The 25,162-nt window shown below is 29.7% G+C and overlaps 2 protein-coding genes across 5 annotated transcripts; one reads left to right on the forward strand and one right to left on the reverse strand.

Annotated features, from left to right (window-relative positions):
• Positions 1-3,302: 3,302 nt before the first annotated feature.
• On the reverse strand, positions 3,303-24,325 carry LOC119677552 (anoctamin-1). Of its 4 annotated transcripts, none has more exons than XM_038088946.1 (18): positions 24,138-24,325; positions 23,927-24,074; positions 23,409-23,838; positions 13,104-13,467; positions 12,975-13,043; positions 11,642-11,713; positions 11,059-11,219; positions 10,026-10,194; positions 9,852-9,972; positions 9,680-9,791; positions 9,055-9,616; positions 8,745-8,948; positions 8,423-8,681; positions 8,152-8,357; positions 7,901-8,076; positions 7,731-7,836; positions 4,260-4,398; positions 3,303-4,203 (listed from the first exon to the last, which is right to left on the reverse strand). In XM_038088946.1, the coding sequence occupies exons 2-18, from the start codon at positions 23,928-23,930 to the stop codon at positions 4,019-4,021; spliced, it is 3,339 nt and encodes a 1,112-aa protein (XP_037944874.1). In that variant the 5' UTR covers positions 23,931-24,074; positions 24,138-24,325; the 3' UTR covers positions 3,303-4,018. The 4 variants fall into 4 exon arrangements, with proteins under 4 accessions (XP_037944874.1, XP_037944875.1, XP_037944876.1 ...); XM_038088947.1 differs by having other exon boundaries at positions 24,134-24,325; XM_038088948.1 differs by lacking the exon at positions 11,642-11,713 and having other exon boundaries at positions 23,927-24,324.
• LOC119677553 lies at positions 5,517-6,814 on the forward strand. Its single transcript, XM_038088950.1, has 4 exons — positions 5,517-6,043; positions 6,105-6,226; positions 6,456-6,612; positions 6,666-6,814. Exons 1-4 carry the CDS (start codon positions 5,854-5,856, stop codon positions 6,794-6,796), a joined length of 600 nt encoding a protein of 199 aa, XP_037944878.1. The 5' UTR covers positions 5,517-5,853; the 3' UTR covers positions 6,797-6,814.
• Positions 24,326-25,162: the final 837 nt, after the last annotated feature.

Genomic DNA, 25,162 nt, shown 5'->3' on the forward strand with positions numbered 1-25,162 from the left:
AAGTAGACAACACCTCAAGAACAATCGACTACGTTGATAGTTTCTGCTACCTCGGCAGCATCGTTACGAAGGAAGTGAGGGCCGACGAAAATGTTTTAGCTCGCAATGATAAAGCCCGTCATTCTTTTTAAAAATGAAGAAAATTTGGTCCTCGAACTTTATCTCGCGTCGCACTAAGCTGAAAATCTTTAACACGAGCATCAATTCAATCCTTCCATATGGATCTGAAACGTGGAAAATTACAGAACGCATCCGACAGAAGCTGCAGGTATTTGTCAATAAATGTATCCGCCGTTTACTTAAAATTTTCTGACCACAGTTAATCTCAAACACCGAACTTCTCACAATATCCGAAAATGTACCAATAGAACTCGAGATTAAAAGCCGAAAGTGGCACTGGATTGAACACAAACTCCGAAAAGACAACACCGCTATTGTGAAAATGGCCATTGAGTGGAACCCCCAAGGTTCACACAGGACTGACCGCCCACGAGTCACTTGGCTGCGCTCTATCCACGTTAAACATCGGCAATTTGGTTCATGGAACGAAATCCGGCAAAATATTCTAGACACAATTGTGGAAAAACTTCGTCTCCGCCCTATGCTCTTACTAAAAATGATGTCTTTACCCAAAGTATAATGCATAATTAGATTATAATAATAATAATAATAATAATAATAAATACATTATAAATACACCAAGGAAATAATAATAATAAATATGGTCAAGGATCAGCAGCTTGGAAGTGGTATTTCCTGGCAAAAAATGTATTTGTACATAACTGAGATAAGGGGACCCATTATGCGCTGTACAGTTGTCCATAAATAACAGTATCTTTCGATTTTTGTTTTCATACTTTCATTCAGCGTCTGAAGCCATTCGTTAAATAGATCCATTGTCATCCACGCCTTCATATTGTGTCGGTACAGCATTGGAAAGCTGCGAATGTTCTTGAAGCACCTTGTATTTGCAGACTAATTTTTTGTTCTACATTACCAATTATAAGAGGCTTATGGTAATGTTCTTTGAATTTCAAATAAAATACGAATAAACGAGAGGACCAAAAAGTATGGACCAAATTAATTAATTTACTACTAATTAATGAGGTTTTTTCAAGGGACCAGCAATTTGTTACGAATTATTGAGGTTTTCGATTTATCGGTGTACGAATTATTGCGATTCGACTGTATTTCGTAATGCCTAACTGAGACATATCTTCCTTACACAAACTGCTAATGGGCATTGAGACAATTTAAATATGCACAGTCATAGAGATTGGAACGATTCCTTTTCAAACAAAAACTATTGTAGTTTTCAATTGTGTACAATGTTGGAGATGTATATGCTACATAGATGCTATAGCAGCCAGACTTTCAAATGTAACAAAAATAACAGTACTCGAAATTTTTGTTATTTGAAACTTAACGCAAATTATGTTACATTGAATTTGTATTTATACTAACACACAAGTCCAAGGTTCAAATTTAACAGGCTTCAAGTCCTAACACTTGTAGTCCAAAAATTATATACAGACAGTTCAACTAATAACCGTTTCTAAACTAAACTGATGATACATATTGACTACAATAATTTTCTCTGCGGGGAGGGGAAAAGAATACTCCCGCGATTAGGATTGCCTATCGTAAGAGGCGACTAAAATCCCCCAGTGTCAGTCTGGCACTTATGCAAGAAGTGTAAATGATAGTGAGTTGAGGTCTGCAACTTGCGACATCTGACTAGAGATGATGCTATCTGGTACTTTGGGTGTCAGTGACCCGCAGCTTCGACTGTTCTGACCATTGGCGTTAGCTTCGAAGTGGCTGTTTGGTTGATACCCAAACTTACGCGGGAAGAATGTTTTGCTTGTCATTCATTTGCCGTGGAGTGCGTTTCAAATCGGGTGCTGCAGCCCAAATTGTAGCAGAAGTAATTAGTAGGCCTCGCATCTTACCAAGGTGGAAGTTAGGACTTGCATAAATTTATTCATTGGTACCGGCGGAATAGAGCAGGCTATTCCAATGGGGCGTTGATTGACGCTTAAATTAATACGTGTGTTAAGAGCACCGTGATGTTAAGCCGTCCTGGCAGGAAATCACGTAAAACATAGAGACATCTGACTACAATAATTATACATTTCTTCAACAGAGGTCGTAATTGCAGTTTTTCACATCTAACTTCACACTTAGCCGTATAATCATTATACATATTAACAATTGCTTTATCAAGGCTTGCTGGAGAAAAAATTCGATTGAATATGCGCAGTAGTATTCCACCAAAAAAATGTGAAAACCCACACAAGTTTGTAACTCACCGAAAATGGTTAGAGTCCATATTTTCTACATCTGGCACCTTCTGATTATTACTTATTACGTATCTTATAAAACCCACACAAGTTTGTAACTCACCGAAAATGTTTAGTTGCCATATTTTCCAGATCTGGCACTTTCTAATTATTACTTATTAACTATCTTATAAAATTTTTCAAACGAAAAACCTTCACTTCAAATTAAAAGCTCAAAAATCTGAATCTAAATCAGTTTTCGTCAGCAAAGAACAGCAATTTTCTAAGCGTGAAAAAATGTTTCTACCAGGTAGATAGCAAAATAAGAATGCCAGAATATAATTCAATAATGTTCACGATTTATTCACTACGAGAAACTCGTTTTTCAATAAAAAAAACAACTTTTATTCTGATCTCATATTCCCCTGTGAAAAACAGGCAAACAGACTGAGGGGAAAACCCGCTTACACATTCGTCCCCCCTATATCCCAGATGTAATTTCTTCTCTTCATCCTATCTTCGCCTACTCACATCCTAATCCATGCAGTCATATTGTAATTCATTCATGTTTCCTGTTATGTAGATCGCAATGGGCTGCAATGCGACAACAAATGAAGGAAAGTTCATGCCATGAGACAATAATATATGAACTTCTCACTACCAATAGGGTTTTCGAGTCAATAGCACCAGTATCAAAGTATCAATATAAAAGCATTTATAAAAACGACTTTCAAAATTAAAAATAAATTTATTATATTCAAATACAAATAAGTACGTACGTTAGGATAGAGCATTATTAATAAATTTATAAAATTTTAACTTTTTTGTTATTACAATTCAATTTTACAATTCAGACATATGTTAAATTATGTTAAAATAATTATTGGCACACAAAATTAACTTTGTGATATATACAATTATACAAGTTTCAACCAACAATAAAAAAAGGAAAAACATTTTTATAATTCACTATAAAATTCAATATAACTATAACAAAAATTTTAAAATAAAATAATTTAATAAATAATTAAATTGCATCACAACAGAATAAGGCAATAGGAACTACTTAAACTATAAATCTATAAATCGTTTCATTTAATAAAAATAACTGAGAGATTCATAAAAAGACGTACAAGAAAATTAAAAATTATCAATATAAAACACACAATATTTTCTAAAGTACATTTAAAGCTTTCTTGAATACTTATAAATTAAATAATTAACATTTAATGCAAAACCGAAATTAACTTCTTAATGTCACAAATTGCAACAACTATATTGTTGTAAGAGGTATATACTATATCAACACCTATAATGATAATACAAACGCTTTTATAGAATTCCTTTTTTCATTTCATAGTGAAATGAAAATCATTTTCATTTTATAGTGTTCCTTCTTTTTGCCTATTTCAATGTATATATTTGAGCTTAGTTGAGCACCGTCTGTATGAGTGTTTGCAGTGAAGGGATTTACTTTCTAATTGATGTAAATTCAATTCAGTAGAGCAATTCATATGCAGTGTGACATTTTCAGTGACTTAATCGCTTTAGTAACTGATGTTGAGAGTTTTTCCAAATATATTCGATTATATGTATATCATTTGTCATGAGATTATATAAAACTTCTTAATATTACTTAGTCCATTTATAATATTTCCATAATTTAGCTTTATGTTATTAAAGATAAAAATACAAAAAGTCAAAACTAATCCAAAATATATAAATACGTATAGATTTTATAATTCAGTTGTACCCGAAATGCCTGTAATAGCATTTTCACCATGTATAATAAGGTCCATTTGAGATTGTGATAATCCGCTAGTTAGCAATTTTTCTAACTTGATAAATTGTTCGTTGGGTTCTTCTATCGAAGCAGTATCATGTTCAGGCAAGCGTACTGACGAACTGCGTTTAGCTCGTTCTGAATATAAAAAATGTACTATATTATTACCTTTATAATAGATAGAAAGCGCTTACCTGTTCTCGCTCGTCTTGCTTCTTGTTCAATTATTATTTCATTTGTTATATATATTTCCCGACGAATTTGGTCACGCAATTCTACACTCATATCCGGTATACACCATCGTACAAATATCATAACCAAAGCGACGCAATTCTATAAATAAAGAAATAGTAAAACTGAAATATATTGCATTCTTGTTGCTGTTGGGATAGAGAATGGGATAGAAATAGACTAGCTTGGGTCGTAGTGGTGGTAAACCTTTAAATAGTGTGTGCATTGGGACATGAGAACAGATGGACAACATATTGAGCAGAAGAGCTTCAGTTGAGACACTCGTTAAGAATTGATAAATAACTAATCACATGACTATCTCCCGGCCTCAGTTGTCCTAAAACAAATATTGCTGTACAAGAAAGTTATCATTATTTTTTGGAAACAAGAGACGAACACATTAAAAAATTTGTTGCTATGCAACGGTGAGTATTCGACATCACTGATTTTTACCATTTCAATAGCTATCGATGCATGAACAAAGAGGTCTACTGACCATGCTGTCATTAGAATGTCCAGCTAATTGCGCTCCTTTACAAGAAGCATTTGTAATTCTGTATAAAGATGGTGAATATTCGATGTCTAGTACCAAATAATGAGGCCACTAAGGAAAGATAAGCAATTGTGTTGTGCTTTTATTTTTCTGAAATGCATACAGATGGGGATCAAGGTGAATATGTGGCGATGATTGCTTTAGAATTTAACTGCAGCACCTTGGCAATTGAAGAAATCAGTATATAGATAAATATAGATATACAAGAAGATATACATGAAGATATACAGATATATATATGTATATATAATGACAAGGTCATCAAGAAAACTAAAATTTTAAGTTGTAATATAATAAGATTAATTTTTTTCTTTCATTTAATAGACATTTTCACAATGATAAATATTTTAAACCAGCGTTAAAATAAAATTTTCAATGCTGTTGATTTTGTTAACCCAGTTTCAAATCCGGGTCAACAGCGGATTTAGAAGCCACAAAAACTCAATTCGAATTAGATACATTGAAAGATTTATATAAATTTTCAGGTTAAATAATAAAATTTAAATAATATATATGTAAAAAACAATAAATAAAAATAATTTTTTAATTAAAATTTTTATACATTTTTGTTAATCTTCATACAATTTTTCTATTATCGAAATCCATGTTCCCAATGTTGAGCAAAGTATTAAGGTCAGAATAGAATTTCAAACATTCAGTCCGACAAATGCACCCTTAAGTTCAATTATAATAAAAAATGCTGCAAAAAAATTGAAGAGAAAAGGGCAAATAGAACTTATGAAGTATTTATATCGACGGATCATTGAACCGTCGGACGTTTTCTTTGGCTTTTCCTTCAAATAGTTTGGTAAATGCCATGCAATGCGAAAATGTCAGCGACAACATTTTGTATTGGTTCGAACTAGTACAATTTGTATCGTCACATCGTCAGCAACTTGACCAACTGCTCGCGGAAAAGTTGCAAGTGCAATTATTTATAAAAGACTAACTATTAACAAAAGAGTGCAGTATTTACACCAAATTAGGATTCAAAATAATAAACTATGAAACGCTTCTCCTGCTTCAGTTTAAGTTCTGTGGGCATGGGCATTGCCTCCCTAGATATAATTCTGTCACTAAGCACATTAGTATTTTGCTCCTATTATCTCTATAATGATTTTTCACAAATGGCAAATTGGTCACAGAACGAAATCAAGCCGCTGGACCCATTAAGCAATTTTATAGCTACAATGGGTAAGTTTATTTAATGAAATGGTTATAAAACAAAATTTATTTTATCCTTATCCTTAAATAGTTGATTATGTGTTAGTAAATAACTTCTCAAACGCGTTTTATATGGTTCTGGCTGTTACATTGTGGATTAAATCATTAATAAATCTTGTGGTGGCATCAATACTTATGGATGGTATAAGAAAGGTAATCAGGCAAATTAAATTATGTTATCTGAATATTTAATGACAATTTTACAATATTAAATGCAAATATATATAATACATACTAAATTAAAACTAAATTTTATAGTGTCTAGGCTACTTAATAAATTATAACTAATAAAATATTTACAAAATAAAACACATTTCTAAGACTTTTAAACAAAAACTAAATTTAAAAATAAATACGTTTTTTATCATCTTTTATTATTTAGCAACGTCTGATTTGCATTGCACCATGGCTGATCAATACCTGCGTTTCGATGACTATTGAAGGAGCTATTTTCATTTTTATGGAAATAAAAATAGATGAAGTCGACGCTTCTATGGATAGAAGAATTATACGTTCTATTATATATGGCGTATTTACAGGTAAACCAGTAACTTTCATAAACCAAAACTTTCCTAGATTTAATTTCTTACAGTTTTAAACGCACTATTTACATTTGGTGTTTTCGCCCTCTACAAAATGTTGAAGACGACTACGAATGAAAATCGAGCTTTGCAGGAAAGTATTGCAGAAACAGCAGGTCTCTTTCAACATGTAAAAGTTTGAAAAACAGCACTAGAAACATCCCATAACAACGAAACCACTTTTAATTATTGTATATAATAAATATTCAATACATTTAATAATTAAGAAAAAAGGTATATATTGACACATCATATTTTGACACATATTAATATTATAAATTACACGACATATACGTTGATATATATGTACCAGAGATATGTACGTATTCTAAAAATATATTTAAGTCCACCTTAAGCCTATCTAATAAATTAAACATTTAATGTAAGTCTTCAATTTATATAAAATCAGACCCAGAGGCACAAAGCTCTTGAACATTTATTTAGATTGTAAAAATAGGAGTAAAACTTTGTGAGAATTTTATTTTTTCTCAGCTTCTATACATACGATGTCGTCCTTATATGTTTTGTGGTTGCTTGACTCCACAAAATCAAAAGAATTTTATTTTGTGCTACAATAACTACAATAACTCCAAAATCGAGTAAATCTTTGTTATTTGGTGTGTTATAGCTTAAGAAAGAACAAGTGAACTTAAATTAATCATCTACAACTGGACATGACCAACTGAGATAAGTATGCATAAATTTTCATTTACTTAATTATTCATTTATTTATAAATAAGTGTAAACAAATACATACAGCCTAATACAATAAAGTCATCGACATACCCCATGACTCTATTTCTTGAACACTTAATTAAGCTAAGTAGGGCACAAGAACTTAAGTTAACAATTTAACTTGATTTTCCAATAAAAACAACTGCATAACTTACAATATATCATCCGAATATCAATAAACCGAATACAAAATATTAGAACATATACTGACACCATAAGCAAAGAGGAATCGTAAGGATCCAGTACAAGTATAACAATAAGATTTTGTTTACACTTTCATTTGTCATATTCAAACTTAATTATCTATTTCGATAAATGTATAAATAACAAATTGCACTTACCTCAAATATCACCACAAAACCTAAACGGCAAGCCAAAATTATATAAAACATGCTGCTTAAGTTGTATTTATTTTCAGATGTGGGAGGTTCTCGAAAATCGGTATATCTGTGTGTGTTGCACAAAATAATATCATTCCAAATATAAACAAATACGAACGCCTACTACTTACTTGCAAATTGTAATCGAGGAGTTGTCACCGGCTAAGCTACGTAAGGTATCAGAATCGCTAATTTTAAATTCTGATAAAGAAAAATCTAAATATCCGTTTAAGCTCTTATCCGTTGAAACGATAGCGCGATATACCAAACGTGGTATCAAATCTGAAGTAAAAGCAATAATAAACCCCTAATAAAATAAACATACAAAGATTTCAAAGGTTATTTCTTTTGAAATGCTGTTTAAAGCTAAATCAAAACATACATTTGTGATAACACTTAATTTTCCTATACAGTCCAAAATGCGATACCAAACACCTATATCGCGCACACGCTGAGATACAGGCCGCTTGTGGTGAGTCAATAATTTTTTCGCATCCAAACGCATTTCTAATATATTATTGAGCAAAGCAAAAAATGGTGCTAATGGAAAAGCCGCAACAAATATAGTCACAAAACCATATTGAAGAACTAATAATAATATAACAAAAAGTTATTAAATATAATAATTAAGTAAAACTAAAATATGGTCCTACCCATTTCTAAATATTCGGGAAATAGACTTCTTGGTCCCCAATCTAACAATTTTAAATCGCGTAACCAGCGCTCATCTTTTTCCTTGTTTGCATCAAAGCTCTTTCGTGAAAATAAGCGCGACACACCAACTTTAATAGCTAGCAACTTTCGCCAAAACAACGGCATTATAACTTCCAATATAGAGTTAAATGTCTGTTTACCAATCATAATGATTGCCAGCTGAATACAAAGTTCAGTCAAACATCCGCCAGAGGAGCACTAAATATAATCCAATTATGATAAAAACATAAACAATAAACAATAACTAAACAGTCTACATACCTCTTCTTGACGGTAATCAAATATTTTATTATACTGCCCTGGATGGCCCACAAACTTTCCTTTAAAAAACGCTATATAAAATATGGAGGCATAATAGTTAACAAATTGCAGAAGATAAATTTTTAATGTAAGCGAATCATCAAATTGTGTCTGTGTTCGCCACATTTCTAATTCTGTTAGGTACTCGGCCAAATGATTGTACATCTAGATATGCAAATTAGTTAGTAAATAAATAACAATAATTAAATCACCATTTGCTGCTTTTAAGTAGCACATGATTCATACAACACAGAGAGATTTTCTTACTTACGTAGTTTAGTATATAAAGGAGACATAAATTAACAAATGCTGCTGATGCTGTGGCGAGCACTATTGCGCTAGACGTGGTCATTGGATTTGAGCCCACTTTAAGGGCAGCTAACATTGACATGCGATAAACCACAACAGCCAATAAAGCCACAAAAGCCAAAGCTATCAGTAGCAACACAATAGAAAAACTAAACACAGTCGCAGGCAGTTTTATACGCCAAAACGGAACAGTCGGTTCTTTCATATTTGTAACATAATCTGTGCGCGTAGGTGGTATATGCTCCAAACGCGCTAAATATTGTGGACGAGGATGTTCTTCGTGTACATCAAAACCAGTCAAATCCCAACGATGAGTAATTTCCGCTGAATAACGTTTCCATAACTCTAAGAAAAGGGTTGCCCAAAAGGACATAAAAACTGCAAAAAATACAGTACTAGGATTATCTATGAGGTAGGTGATTTTTGCGTATACGCAAGTTTCTTTCAGGTCCCAAAAATTACACCAATCACAAAGCGGACACATTGTTACGTTTTTTTGATTTGTACGTAAACATATATCTTTACTGCAAATTTACATAATATAAGCGTCAATCAAATTAAGAGTATTATTATTTAAAACTACTTACACTGGTACATAATTCCGTAAAGAAGCCCATGAGTAAATAAAACAACCAACACCTACAATCGATGCCAACAGTAACATATAAGTATAAAATCCTAACCACGCAAAATAAAGACCTGCAAAAGAGATGATTTCAATTATTTTGAAAACCCCATCTTTAATTATATATAATGTACCGATTTTAACCCCAAAATACTCTTTAATGTAATCTAAGGGCTGATAGCGATACCACTTGTTAATCGAAGACCAGTGTGTATATAGTTTCTCACGCATTGTACCCTTCTCAGATATTTCACCCTGGAAGAAGATATTTGTTCAAATATTTCAAGATTAAACTTTATGGAGCTTACATCATGCAAAGGATATGCGGCACAGTAAACATCAAGAGCTACTAAACGTTCGATCCCAAATGCCATTTCATCCTTATTTTTCGTAGGAAATCGTTGGCGATCCAATATGAATTGAACAATTCGAGATCGAACAGCGGTGGTAAAAAAACAGTCCTGTCTTATATCGAACCTGAAAAGTATATCAATATTAGTTCAAAATTTTAATCATTTATATTAGACAAGACCAATTTCAGAAAATTTCATTTTAAATCTTAAAACATGTTGGTCATTATTTATTATGCGCTGATTTAAATATTTGTTATGGGGTTAAGTTTTATATTACATGTTATATGTTTTATTAAATATTATATATAAGAAGTAATTATTAAAATCAATGGTGAAAGCACTAAATAGGCAATAAATCCACTAACAGCTGTTACATTATTGTTCTTCAGTTCACAAAGTTCCTTTATCGTCCATAGATGAATTTAATTTACGATGGACACCCAGTGGATCACTTGGCTGAGTCAACATTTGAAGCAGAGCTTAGATATACAACAAGACAACTTTTGTTCAAATTAGGGCCAAAAATAAAAATAATATAAGATTTAGTGACAAACATAGTTCATTTGATAGATTTCTGTGTCCACCGTGTTATTTAAGCCACAATTTTAAAATATTACCAAAGAAAAAAGCCCAGTTATCTTAAATCAGATTTCACTGATGACACCATTTTCTTTAATTAAATATTCTTTAAATTTTGTATTTAAAGAATTATATATTACTGAAGAATTATAATTAAGTATTATTAAAACTTGGTATAATTGGCTATATAGGTAAGCTTTATTTAATATTGAATTTCGTGTGTAAATTTTCTTTTCGACAAGAAACTCTCGAATATTAAAAATGTGAGCATTTCTTTATCTATAATTCATTCCTTCCTTTGTTTTATAACCAATTTTAATTTTTTAATAATTTAATTTTGAAATTATTAAACTTATTCAAGTATATTTGTTATAATATATCTTTAAGGGTGTACATTTTAATTACTTACAAATATTCCTTATCACGACTATAGATGGCAGTAAAACGATGTGTACGCCTAGGAAAATTTTCTTCATCTGTATAGATATTACGTATGAAAAATCTAAACACACCTTTCAGACTAGAAAAAACATTTTTTGTAGAACGATTAACGACAGACATGCCCGGTATCTATAAAATACAAAAATAATTGAAATACAAAATTTTCAAGAAACTAACAAAAAAGTAACATGGAATAGCAAATGTAATAGCATAACATGGAATAGCAAACGTTGTTAAAACTCAAAATCAAACTGTTGAAACATAACACAAAATATTCGATATTATACATAATACTATATATATTTTTGGACATAGTTAATATTTATATAATTATTGAGCAAGAAGCACGAAAATAGAGCAAGTGTAAGCTTGAATAAGCAAAAGTAGCACATCAGTAGAATGTAACATATATGCAGTTATATTTTTATTAAACAAGGCTGAATAATAGTGTTAGATTTGTATATATTATATACACACAAGTATATACATGTTATATATACTTCAGATATTCAAATAATATAATTAATGTATCTTAAAAAGCAGTTTTACACCTTTCGTGAAAGATACTGTGCTGCATGTTTGAGTCGATTTGATTTTTCAAGTAATTTCATATTGCAATACAACTAAAATAAAATAAAAAGATAGAATTATTACAATAGAAAAAAAAATAAATAATAATTGCATTTTAATTATTTAATACTTTTTTTATTTAAATTACAATTGCAATAATTGCAATAATAACTATAAATCTGTATAGTACGAATCAGTACTCAATCTATATCCATTCAATTATTTTTTGTTGATAGAATGAACTAAGCAAGTCCTTTGAAATTAATAGGATAATTAACAAGGAAAATAGTATTTAATACTATCTTAGTAAAACATTATGAGTAGAAACTTGATTTACTAATATCATGTAAATTGGTGAAAACGGAAAATGCCTAAATTTAGAGCGAAAATTTTATTGTTCAGATAACCCAGTTAACCCAAATGTTGCATCTAACAAAATATAAAATATAAATATTTTTATTCTCTTCATACACATAGTGTAAATAGGATATAATCAGTTTTTCAAGATAACATATATTCTTAAAAATTTCAAAGAAATCGAATCAAGCTTGATTAAATCAACCTCCCCATATCTGTCTATCTCTCCACTTATGACTTTCAATGTTGATTAGTGTCTTAATTATTAACCCAAAAAAACAAAATTAAGCACAAGACTTTTGAAAAGAGCTGATTTTACTTAGTTTTACTTAATTAAAATTGTATTACTAAAAAGACTTGACAGATGTGGATATACCTGACATATTTTATTTAATTTGAGAAAATCTCAATATAATATCATCAACTTATAGAAATTATCATCATGGATACGAATTATGTTCCAAATCCTTAATGAATTTAATAGATTGATTCAGATTTAGTCATAGCTGCTTTATATTTTGATAGTTCATTTAACAGTTCTTATATACAAAGGCTTTGCATTTGGCTATGTATTATTCCCAGTTTTAGTATAACGATTTATTTATACTACATATTTTAGAGTTCATTGATAAAAAATTTTATACACATATAACAAATAATAGCTCATAATTTTATTAAATTATTTTATTAAATTTAGTTACTAAGCAACTAAAATTAAAGAACCAATGATATTTATTGCCAAAAATTTCTTTGATCAGAGTTCAGATTTTATTATAACGGCCATATAATCAAAAAAAAAAGTTTTAGAATTCTCAATAAGTTTCCTTGAAAGATATTCAAACTTCGGAAAAACTACAGGTTACATCATTTTTTTGTTTAATATAATAAGAACTTTTTTGAATTTTATAATGTTTTAGTAGTAGACTCTGCTTAATGATAATATATAGATCAACTTACTTCCTTCATAGGCATACGTAGTTTAAGAATTTCTGAATATCGACGTAAAACTTCCAAAGGTGCATGTATCTGTAATGAAATCGAATTCATAATTAGTAACTAATATATTTAAAATTTATGTGTTTATACTTTAACAAAATGTATTTGTTCCCTTTGCTTTGTTACGCGTTCTATCTCTAAACCCTGTTGTGTAAGGTTCTCCTCAAAGACGCGCCTTTTTTCCTCGTTTTCTGATTCAGTTTGTGGATTTTGATGTAATTTATATGCGAGCACAAAATCAATAGAACGTAGCCCATCTTCAAAGAATAATGAATAATTTATTTCCGATCTTTGGTAAAACTCTCTTGGACAACTACACTCTCTGTCGTTGTCTATGTTGAATTCAGTCATTGGCATTAATGGAGTAGAGATAGTAGAATTGTTGTGCGGATTGTAGTTCTGTTGTTCGTCGTCCGGCAGTAATAAAGTAGAAGTGGTGCTATTGTTTAGTTTACTAGCAATGAAAGAATAATCAATGAATACATATGTATGTAATAAATTGTAACAGTTTTTTAAAAAACTAAAAATATTTATTTAATGTTCGATATTCAATTTTTCAAATTTTACTATTTATATATTATTCTATTATCATAATTTTATATATTATTTATATATATTTAAAATTTATTGTACATAGGAACAGCAACAAGTTTGCTTCCTTTAGCTGCTCAAAACCGTTTGCTTCCTTCATCTGCTCACAACCGTTTGCTTGCAATCGGTCAACTAAAAAATTGAGAAGTATAAAAGCTTTTCGTTGGACCTCAGCTTCATATTTCAACACAACATACCATAAATACTACAAACAGCATTTAAACTTTTTGCACCCAACGTGCTCCTTTAAATTACAAATATCAATATCTACTGAAGGTTAAGCGATTACACACATCAAAGCATACTTGAAATACACTTTAACATATTTAACATACGGACGTGCTGTGATAACATTTTTAATTAGTTTTAATAGAACCCCTCGACAGCAGCGAGAAATTATATGGTAGCCTTGAGTTTGAAAATGCTTTGATACATTCCGAGACTCACACCAGGGTAGCTAAACATAGCCCCAATAAAATAGCGTGCCTTAAACAAATAATGAAGGTACTATGAAAATATCTACGCATATATTAAACAACATAATTCAGGGTTGCCTAACCCTCATACTGAAACCTACGTATCACATAGACATAAAACATAAACATTTTTTTTTAAATATTCTTGTGCATGTTTTTAGGGAGCGGTCGAGTCTGCGTCCCAAGACCGATAGATAGATTGATAGATAGGTACTTTGTTATTTTTTGTTTATAGTACCATTTTATAATTGATTCTTTCTAAATGTTAACATACAAACCTTATGTTATAACCCTTGTGAATTTAGTATCTTCTTTAGTATCTTTGTTTTACAAAACAGTATGGAGAACACAAGTGGAGCTATAAAGTATTTACCCAGAAATTCAGCAGTTAATTTTTTAAAATATCCCTGTCTTATGTTGTTAAGTTGTTTTTTACACATGATATATAAAGATGTTTGTAAATATTTTGGTTTCGTATATACCAGGGAGCACTCTTTTAATATGAAAATCTTATAATATTTCCATGTTTCTATGGAACCGCTGGCATTCTAAACAGACTACAGCCTATTTATTTATATAAATAAGCCCAAATTGGTTTATTACACTATTGACCAGGAGGATCTTCTGCTCTAAATCTAAGGGGCAGTGAAAGCCAATGTAGTTTAGAAGCTTGAAATATCATTTGGATTATTCAACTTCAATAATTTTCTGCCAGGTTAAGTTAGCGTTATGGGGTGGATTGCAAGTAAACTATCTCGGTTTAAGATGAAAATAATGGGGCTGCTTTTAGTTGGTAAATTTTGATGCACTATTTTGATAACCAAAATAGTTGATAGCTAGTTGACTACTCGTACAAATATCAAATGAGTACAAAAAACATAAAAAAGGATCCCAGAATGCTACATTGAGGGACTCTACTATTTATGGAAAAATTTAATGAAATAAATGATTCACATTTAACTTTAAAGTACCAACTTCGCAGGTAAGGTTCAAAAGCTAAGTATACGGTACATGATACGTGATAATATTGCGTGTCTTGCTCCACATCAAGAAGAACTGAGGTAATATTTGTGTGTATATTGCGAGTACAAGGAACTAGTTGGGAAAAGTTTTGATAACTAATAGCAGGACTTGGGCTGGAAAACTACTTCTAAGTGTTCAGCAAAATCTTTTGCTTTTTACACATATTTTCATACCCATTTCCCACTTGAATGCCTTGTTGATTTGCATCTGCTTCTATGGGGCTTAGCAATTTGGAAGATTTTTATAAGAATTTGTATAATTGCTTGTGATCTTTTTTATTTTCTAGTGCCTCAGTCAATTTTCACTCAATGTTGTTGACAATTTCTATGTTTTTGCCACTGTTGTCTTGGCCTACGTTTTTCTTAAACTAATATTTCGATATACTATTTTAAGTGTTTGCTCAACTTCATAATATTTTGTGCAAATAAGTATGAAATTTGTTACTGCTGCTCCTCTATATTCTCATTTTGACCTTAACATGGCGGCTTCATTGCTACTTCCTCAATATCGCAAAATTTTTTATTGTTTAATTAAAGTGGATATAAGTGCTTATAAATTTTTTAACTTATGCCAATCAGTTCTTGTTGATGTAAGACTTTCGTTAAAATCTACTACCCCAAGTTGTGCGATCGAATAATAAATGACAGTTGAATCGTTAAAAGACAAGGCCGAGATAAGGTTTCGTCTTATGCTTTTAATTAATTATTGCGAAATCTTAAAGATCAGCGGTTTTGTCAGCCCAGAAGTGGATACTTCCAGGTACACCATTTTTGTTTAAAATGGTGTTATATAAAAGCTTGCTCATGGGATCACAAAGTCGAGACCTTCAGAAAAGGTGTTTTGCACTGTAATCGCCAGCTGAAATTTAAGAATATTAAGAATATTAAAGAAATGATTGGATTCGATAACTAAAATAGTGAAAAGTGGTTGACCACAGATGGAACAAAATCTTAACCTTTGCTTGTAAAATTAATAGAGACGCTTATGTATAAGGTTTTCAGTTTAGCAGTGTGTTTTGCCATTAAAATTTTAAGGTAGTAAGAAGCTGAAAAAATAAATATTTAAATCTTAAATATTTAATATCAATGTTCCACACTGCAACAGACTTCGGGACTTCACTAAAAAGTATGTATGAGCTTAGTTGAGCGTAAATTCAATAGAGAAAAAGAGACTTTCCAATTGATAAGAATTCAATTTAGTAGAGCAATTGATATGCGATTTTTGCTATTTCGGTACTAATCTACAGATTATTTGTTTCAAAATATCAAGTTTAGCTGAAAAGTGCTTTTAATATATTTTAATACAATTATATAAATAAAAACAAATAAAAAAAAAGGAAAATAAAAAACAAAAATGGAAACTTGTCGCAAAATAATTGGAACTTATGGCTTTCTGATGAATACTTTTATCTGATATCTTATTTAATTACTTTTAGTAAGTAATACTGAGCGTTTTCAATTTTAACATTGAAAATGTTTACTCTCTGTGTAAATTTTCTAGTGTGATAATAGGTCTGTTCCATAAGCTACTCGTAGTAAAACTAAAGTAAAACACAAATAAAGTACAAACTAAGAGATTATTTCACAATCATATACTTTTTTTTTTGTTAAATTTATTTTAAAAAAATAACAAATTTGGGTCATTAAAGAAGTTTAATTAAATAAGACTTTAATTGGCAAAATTATGAGTATTTTGCGTCCTTACAGCTAAATTAAAATGCCAAATATTCATTTTAAAAATCTAATCAACAATGCAAATGCAAAAGCTATGTACAAAAAAAAACAGAAAATTACAACAACAACAATTATTTGTATGAGGATTGTTAACTGTTATTAAAATGGCTTACTAATATATCAGACCTTTTACCTATTAACTATACCATATAAAGATCTCAATTTTATAATTGTGCTTAATATGAATGAGCATAAATTTTAACCAAATTTTTTTAAAGCACTAAGCTTATAATTTTCTTTATTTTCCTTTCATTTTATTTAAAATTTTTGTAATATTATCTCTTATTATTTTTTGTTTTTGTTAGTAATTGTATACTTTGTAGTTTAAATATTTCAAATTTTATTACTTTAATTCAGAGAGTGTCGAACTTTTCCATTAGTTGGGCACCTTTCGAGGTGTGAATTAAGCGCGCAGCTCCTTTAAAATAACCAATATGAGCTACATGTTTTATTTTACATACGATAAACTGAGAACTAATTAATACATAATAATTCAGTCGCTTCGCAGCGATAAGTGCTGTAACGACCTTTTCCGGCCCTATCTACAGCTGGGGTATATTCAGCGAGTATACCAGGGTTCGTTATAAGAAAAAATATTTATTTAACTATGTAATTTACAGGGTCATTCGTTTAGTTTGTGGGCCTATACTTTAGCGCAAAATTTGGGCCTTACAGTGTTCTGCGAAACATGGTTTGAGAAAGTCTTCTCAATTTCTTATATATTTATTTACTATAAATTGTTATTACTTAACCAAAGCATAAAGGATATTATGCACATTATTGTACCATTTTATAGCGATTATACGGATCCCTTAAAAATTTATTTTTTATTATGAATAAAAGATATTCTTTTGAATTTATAAGCTTGGTTTTCTACTTGTATTTATTGTCCATAATCATTATGACATCCTATACGTTTTTGTGTTCTTATGATTTATACCTCTTAAATCTGAAAGATATTGAAAATCAGTGAGACTTTACATTAGAATTTTTTAAGGCTTAGGTCAGGTTTAGTAATGATGACGATTGAAATATTCATATTTCGTTCAATATGTAGTGTGATATAATATACAAATAGTATGAAGATATTAAGAAGTTCTCAACTTTTCTACACCCATGTATAGGGTCTATTGTGATACCAGATCATACCAGCGATTGTGTGCATCACTTAGGATGCGCGTTTTATAAGCGAATTTTATTAGGATTTCAACAGAAATCTTAGGTATGTACTCCAGGCCGGTAAAACTGACAGCACCCAAGTATTTTTGTCGAATTCTCGAGAGAGCCGAGCAGTTACACAGCAGATGCTCTAGAGTTTCCTTTAGAGTTTACAGGCTTCGCTGTGACATATTACATAATTATTAAAATCATTTCATTTTCAATAATACTAATTTCAAAAATAATACACAAACAAATACAACAGTCTTACAATTGCTATACTTAGCATTCATCGGAGATACTACTCACTATTATCAACTAAACTTAATCTTTTAATTATCTCAAGAAGTCACCCCATTCGTAAGGACCCGATTTATGATTATTAACAATTGCTTCCAAAATTTCTATCCATGTTGCCCTTAAAAACCACTTTTTACTTTTCTTTCCAAATCCTCCTCATAGATCCATATAGCATGAGAATAGCAAAAGGTTCTGCAAAGCTCATCATCCATCTTATTCCAACCTAATATCTTTGTAAACTACGAAAAAAAAATAAATTCATATCCATAAATGCCTTCACTGCGCTACAAACAGCTAGACAAACTTTTCTCACAATGTGTGCATAAAAAGCAAAACAATAAATTGTTTAAATAAAGTAAATATTGATAACAGTGTAAACACAATTAAAGAAAAGATGATTTGAACAGGAAACAAAAAATTAAACACTTATTAATGTATCCTAGAATCGTTATACGTTTGATCATACGAACCCAAAAATAAACCATTCTAGCAAACAAGCAAAAAATACGAAAATATTGGACACAAATAACATTTCTCTGTATATGTATGTAATTGTGTAAAAATGTTGTACATAGTCGAATATCAATTGTAAATTGTAAGCTAACGAATAATTTGCGAATCGTTGAATGATCCAATATCTGATATTCTGAGATACATCCACATCAAAGCAAACGCTTGCGAACGAACGAACTTTTGCAGGTACCATTGATAGTTTACATTTGTATAAATTATTATTGTAACAATAATAATATTATAAAATAATTGTAATACCCAAACGAATCAAGTGCGAATCAGTGAATGTTTGCGTGTAAAAGTGATTGTAAAGAAATTTTATGCAATTAAATTTATCACAATTGTGTGGTATAGACATTTATACAATCAACAGCCAACTTCCTTCCAACTTCGAGTTAGTATTTAATGAATAAACGAATTCTTAAGATTTTTAGGGAGATCGGATTAATGTGTTTATACTCTGTGTATACACAATAAAATGCAGCATCAAAACATTCGTTTTTGCGGTCATACGTTTCATTCTCAAATGTGTACCATATTTACAAATTATTTCTAAAGCGAATACGAATGAATGAGAGTAAACAGTCCGATGGAATGGAATGTGTGCTGCATTCGTTTTACTGGAGTGATCGTTAATTTATTCTCCATAATCGTATGTTTTGAATTTTAAAATCAAATAAACAAATACTTTGAGAGTATTTTAATCACTTTGAGAGTATTTCAAATAATTTTAATTTTGCAAAGAAATATTTTATATATTTTGTGTGCGTTCGCCTCACATATTTACCTTTCCCTAGAAAATATTTTTATGCATGAAATGGTGAAAATATTTATTTGTGTCTTCTTAAGTCAAGAGAGATTTTAAGAATGTTTAGAAATTGATTCAGTTTATAACTAATATAAAAATATCTCCTTGAATTTGTACTCAGTTATATTGTATAGATTTTTATATAAATATGGAATTTAAGTAGAGATCAATAACACAACAATCTTAAAAAAGAGGAATTAAGTCAGACGATGCTAAACATTTAATTTGTATATATTAAATTAAATTTGTAATTTGTAATATTTTATATATTAACTTTAAAAAACAAAACAAAAATTAATATAGAGCATTATTTTTTTATATTAAAACTGTAAAAAAACCATTTATATTTTTTTAAAATAAATATATTAGTATTGTCAACATTTTAAATAATATTTAATTAAGAAAACAACTTAAATAAATAAATTTGTGTCTTACTATTTAAAAAGACACATTTTTGCATGAATTGAAAATCAAATGCTTAGAGTACTCCCAACTACTTAAACTACTTTTAGAATCTTTAGAGTTAGAGTACTCCAAACAAACGAAACTAATATTCATTCCATTCCATTTTGTTTTTACGCCTATTCAGTCGTACTCGTTCGTTGAGAGTGAGATTATGCTACCATTCTCAACACAATAGAATGCTTTGCAACTAAAATCAAATGTGTGCATGCAGTACTTTAATGCACAAGTGCGTTCCACCCACGGTTGCCACTTATGGTACTTTAGTACCAAAATTGGTACTTTTTTTTTTTTTTTTCGTTTGGTACTCACTTTCAAAAAATGGTACATTTTTGACGACCCAACTTTATTGTGGATATTTCTAATTAATTTTTTTTATAAATGCAACTTTGCACTATTTTATATTTTGTTCATTTATAACACTATGAAAAACACAGAACGAGAAAACAAAAAGGTCCAAAAAAATTTTGGACCTTTTTTTACAGAAATGGTACCTTTTTAAACCAATTTTGGTACAGAAGAAAATTTTCAAGTGGCAACCGTGGTTCCACCAGCAAATTTTCGAGTAAATGAGAGCACCTAAGTGAGCGTAACATCCCTATCGAAATTTTAAAATACTACACAAACTTTACTCGTACATTTTATTTTAAGTAAAATTTGTGTCGAATTGTGAATCAGCTGTTTTGGTTTGAATTCAAATTTTTATATTGTTCATTTGTGCAGCACTAGTATTCTCACCAGATTTTACACAAAGCTGTTCCATGAAAATCTGTGTAAAGAGCATAATTTGGCACTTTATTTGTGTTACGCTCTCAGTTTGTACTGTACTTGTGTTTTACTTGAATATTGCTACGAGAAGATCGTGGAACAGACCTATTAGCGACTGTCAGTTCTTCCAATATATAAAATATTGATTTAAAGTAACAAAATTAAATCAAATTTATATTACATATTTTAAATATTTCTATACAACAAATTTTTATTTTATTTTTTTATTATTTTTTTAAATAATTTTTTAACAAATTTAGTCACATTTTGTAATAACAGAAGCCACTGTAAAACTTTTATGCAAGAAAAATTATTTGTTTACACCAACACATCGAATACGATAATCTTCGAGTACTAATAAGTACGGAAGACAGCAAAACTCGATGTATTTCTTAAAATAAAATTTTTATATATAAATGATTAAATAAATAAATAATAAAATTTAGAAGGAAAACTCTATTCAGACAGTCAATGAAAATTATATAAAAAATTAAATATAAAAACAAGTGAATGGATGGAAATTCATTTATTCTGTTATTAATAATATAAAATATACTAATTAATAATAATTGATTATTATAATTTATACAATCAGCTACGGAATCCGAATAATATACAACCAACACACCGGCTTCACAGATGATTAATCGCAACAAAGGAAAAAAATTTCACATCATTATTATCTCGAAATGCAACAGCCACTTTTTCGAGCACATAATGCCACTAATAATCAGATTTTTATGAGTAAATTCAAAATATATTTATGAAATATAAAAAGCATTTAAAAATTGCCTAAATTTTTACGTTTTTTTGGCACCAAAAACCGCCGCAACACATAACGCTTGTGAACTCAACAAGCGAACGGAACAGAAAGCACTGCGGCATCTCAAGCGAACGCAATTACTCAGAAATTTGTAGCTCAGCTCTTGCATGCACTCGTGGCTTTCCGAGAAATTTGAAAAACCTTGCCGCCTCAGACAAGAATCACTTTTGTGTAGCGTAGAAGTGAGTCAGTGGAAGGCAATTGTTTATATTTTTATTTAATATTTAGACAGACATACATATTGGATAAGTATATGACTTTCAAATTGTTAATTTGTTTAAAAGTGAATGAGTAAAATAAGTAGAAATAGCTAAAATTGTTTAGTAGAAGATCTTCCCAAATAAAATGCTCTAATTTAAATAAACGTTAAATTAAGACTGAAAAGCATTTTAATCCAATAATGCGTTTATTGCAATTCTTAATTTATTAAATATTTTAAACTCTGTACATTCTAAATTTTCGATTTTTAACTTTTTAAGATCCAGATAAAGAAAAATGTTCAACGGAAAGTGTTTTCAATAACCAAATATGCAGACTGTCCAATGTACATTAATGCCCATTATTCATAGCTTTCACACGCATTCAATTCGTCTCATCTTTTCGTTCGATTAGTATCCTATCTGAATCTGAACAAACGAAAAAACTACGTCAAAAGACATTGTTAGGTCCAATAATTGTCACATCTGTTTACGTTAAATGAAGAGCATTGCTTCAGGTATACAAAATTTTAATTATTATGATTGATATTTTATTATCTCCAAAATAAAAATGTAAATAATGAAAAAAGACAAGAAATTCTGTTAGCAATAAACAAAGCGAAAAAGAACGTTATAGGCATATTCACAGATGTCCTGTAAAGCAAATTAAAATTGTGAACCACCATTAACAAAATACATAATTCGATATTTGTTTGTGGCACACTGCTTATCTTCCTCCAATAAATTTGGATCAATTTTGCTTGCCTACCGCAAAATGTAATCATGGATTTCGTCTATGGACCACAACTGCAGAAGCAGGTGTTGAAAGGAAGATACTATACAAAAAGCTATTGTTCTCAGAAGTCGTCAGTGTGGATATCTTCTGCTTTATTTCTATAAACAAAAATTCCAACAAGTGCGAACGTGGTACTTCTACTTGAAGACAATTACATAGAGGCTCAGGTCAACTGTATTTTTGCCCATCGGTTAAACTTAAAATTTTTTTTTGTTTTTTAATTTTTTATCTTAAAGTACTCTAATGAATAATGAAATGATATATTCTTCAATGAGAAAGGAATAATATATACATAAGTATATATAATTGTATTAAAGATAGTTCAATTATATTATACATTTTAGATTCTTTATTGATACTGGTTCAAAATAATAGAAAAACATAATTTCATAATATTATATAAATTACATTAAATTGAAAGAATTTTTACTAAAAATGATAGAGACCTGGGATTTCGTACAACAATCAAAATCTAATGTTTAATGGTAAAAAGCTTATTAGAATTTCATTTTTCAGTAAATTTCATAAAAATTCTGTTACGTTTAGTAACATATCATGCATCATTTGCATGATATCGTATGATATTTTGGAAAAATTTTAACAAGAATCACTCAACAGAATTGAGGTTCATTTTAAACAATCTAATTTTAATTACATGTTTAATTTTAATTTAATAAAATATAATTTTATTTAAAAAAAAACAAATGATTTCAAATACAAAGGCTTAATAATTCATATTTTAATTACCTATAATCTGTATGGTTTCCGCTTAATCCGTTTTTAGACCTTTGAGGATCACTCCAGTTATGTGTTCCACTTTCATTCACATTTTCGACACTTCGCTCGGTTTGCGTGAAAGACGTGTTGGAATTATCATTCCTTTTCCTTGTATTAAGATTTAAAGTTGACTTACTAGATTTTTCGTGACAATCAATTATTTCTACATTAAACGGAGCCAGTGGTGCGGTATAAGGAGGCTCAAAAAAGCGCGCCACTGTAGACTCCTCATCAGTTTCTTCTATTTGATCAGCATCAGTTGTCAAACTTTCACTTTTGTCTTCATTCTTCGCATTCTGATTTCCATTGTTGTTCAACATTGTAGTTGTATTCGTTGCTTCTGACTCGCTTTGCGGTTGGAAATCTTTTGGCAACGCATTTGGTTCCTCCACATCGGCTTCTAATTTTAGAATTTGTCGTTATTTTTCACATATAATTATAATATTCATAACATTTCATTCTCAACTAGTTGCTAAAATTAAACGTACCCATTTTGATTATATTTATAACACATACATCACATAATTGTTGGGAAAATTTTTATTCGCATATTTGCTTATCAATTTTTTCTCACAAAATTACAACCTTTGCATTTATTTTATATCTTTTTAAACTTTGTATTAACATTCAACGAAACTAAGCACATAATAAAGCAATTAAAAATAAAAATGATTAATTGTATGGATTATATATACACACGCATCAAGTCGTCATATGCGTTCCCATTTCCGAACCACGTAATAAAAGCATCCACCGATTCAACTTCAAATTGCCGTCTAACTAACAAACGAAATGCATTATAAAAACAATATTTACATCATATGTTTAATATGGCAGTGTTGCAGGTGGTATATTTAGTCTCTAAAATATCAGCTGACATATTAACCTTCTGAACCAGAGCATAAGGTATTCAAAAAGTAAGATATTCTATGTTCTATTTGCCTGCTGTTTGTTTACAAATTATGTTTCAATATTTTGTTTATGAATCAATGTTTTGATTAGTTGATTATTTTGTTTTCCCCATTGCTAGCTACATTTTTTATTAATTAAGTTACATTTTATTAACACAATTACGTTCCAATATATTCCATATTCTTAGTGTTCGTTGATTAGAGCATTGTTTTTTGGAACGCAACTGATGTTTGTATTAGTGATGTTCACTACTTTTAAAGGTTAGATATTTGTATTTGTTATAAAATGTTTAAGTACATTGTGACATGTTCAGACAATGCAAATATTTTTATTTAGAAACAGGTAATTAATTTAAACATGTATTCATTGAATATAAAAATATGCTGAATCGATATTATCATATGATTTTATTTACGCATGTCTGCTCCAGAGCTGATTAAAATTAAGTTATCTCAAAAGCCTATTCACTCACAGCAGAAGTAATTATAATTTGTATTATTCGAGTTTCTTCGCAAAAAACTAGATTAATTTTTATTTTTTGTTCTTGTAGTCGCGTTCGTAAATGAAAATGCCAAACGTTTAAGCATTGCTTTGTTTAGTTCTGCTTTAATTTACTAAATTTATTTGTAAGATCGCTATGCAATTATACTATTAAAATTTGTACATATTACAAATCCAAATCACTTTTAATTTTGGTCATAGGATTTTTGTATGGATTCGAAATGTAATTTCAAGTTGGTATTATAACTAGACAATACAATTTGTTAAGATTTGACAGTTTTATTAATTTTATTTTTATTTCTATATCATAA

This window comes from Teleopsis dalmanni, chromosome 2 (genome assembly GCF_002237135.1).
Source record: "Teleopsis dalmanni isolate 2A chromosome 2, ASM223713v2, whole genome shotgun sequence".
Lineage (NCBI taxonomy): Eukaryota > Metazoa > Arthropoda > Insecta > Diptera > Diopsidae > Teleopsis > Teleopsis dalmanni.

What these genes read in the sequence shown, in the direction of transcription:
- LOC119677553 (XM_038088950.1), top strand. Translation starts at nt 5,854, where the DNA reads ATGAAACGCTTCTCCTGCTTCAGTTTAAGTTCTGTGGGCATGGGCATT. An exon ending in TTATGGATGGTATAAGAAAG is followed by an intron (nt 6,227 to 6,455) that starts GTAATCAGGCAA and finishes TTTATTATTTAG; the next exon opens with CAACGTCTGATTTGCATTGC. An exon ending in TATATATGGCGTATTTACAG is followed by an intron (nt 6,613 to 6,665) that starts GTAAACCAGTAA and finishes AATTTCTTACAG; the next exon opens with TTTTAAACGCACTATTTACA.
- LOC119677552 (XM_038088946.1), bottom strand. An exon ending in GTATTTTGGGGTTAAAATCG is followed by an intron (nt 9,792 to 9,851) that starts GTACATTATATA and finishes TCTCTTTTGCAG; the next exon opens with GTCTTTATTTTGCGTGGTTA. An exon ending in TCCTTTATATACTAAACTAC is followed by an intron (nt 8,949 to 9,054) that starts GTAAGTAAGAAA and finishes TTGCATATCTAG; the next exon opens with ATGTACAATCATTTGGCCGA.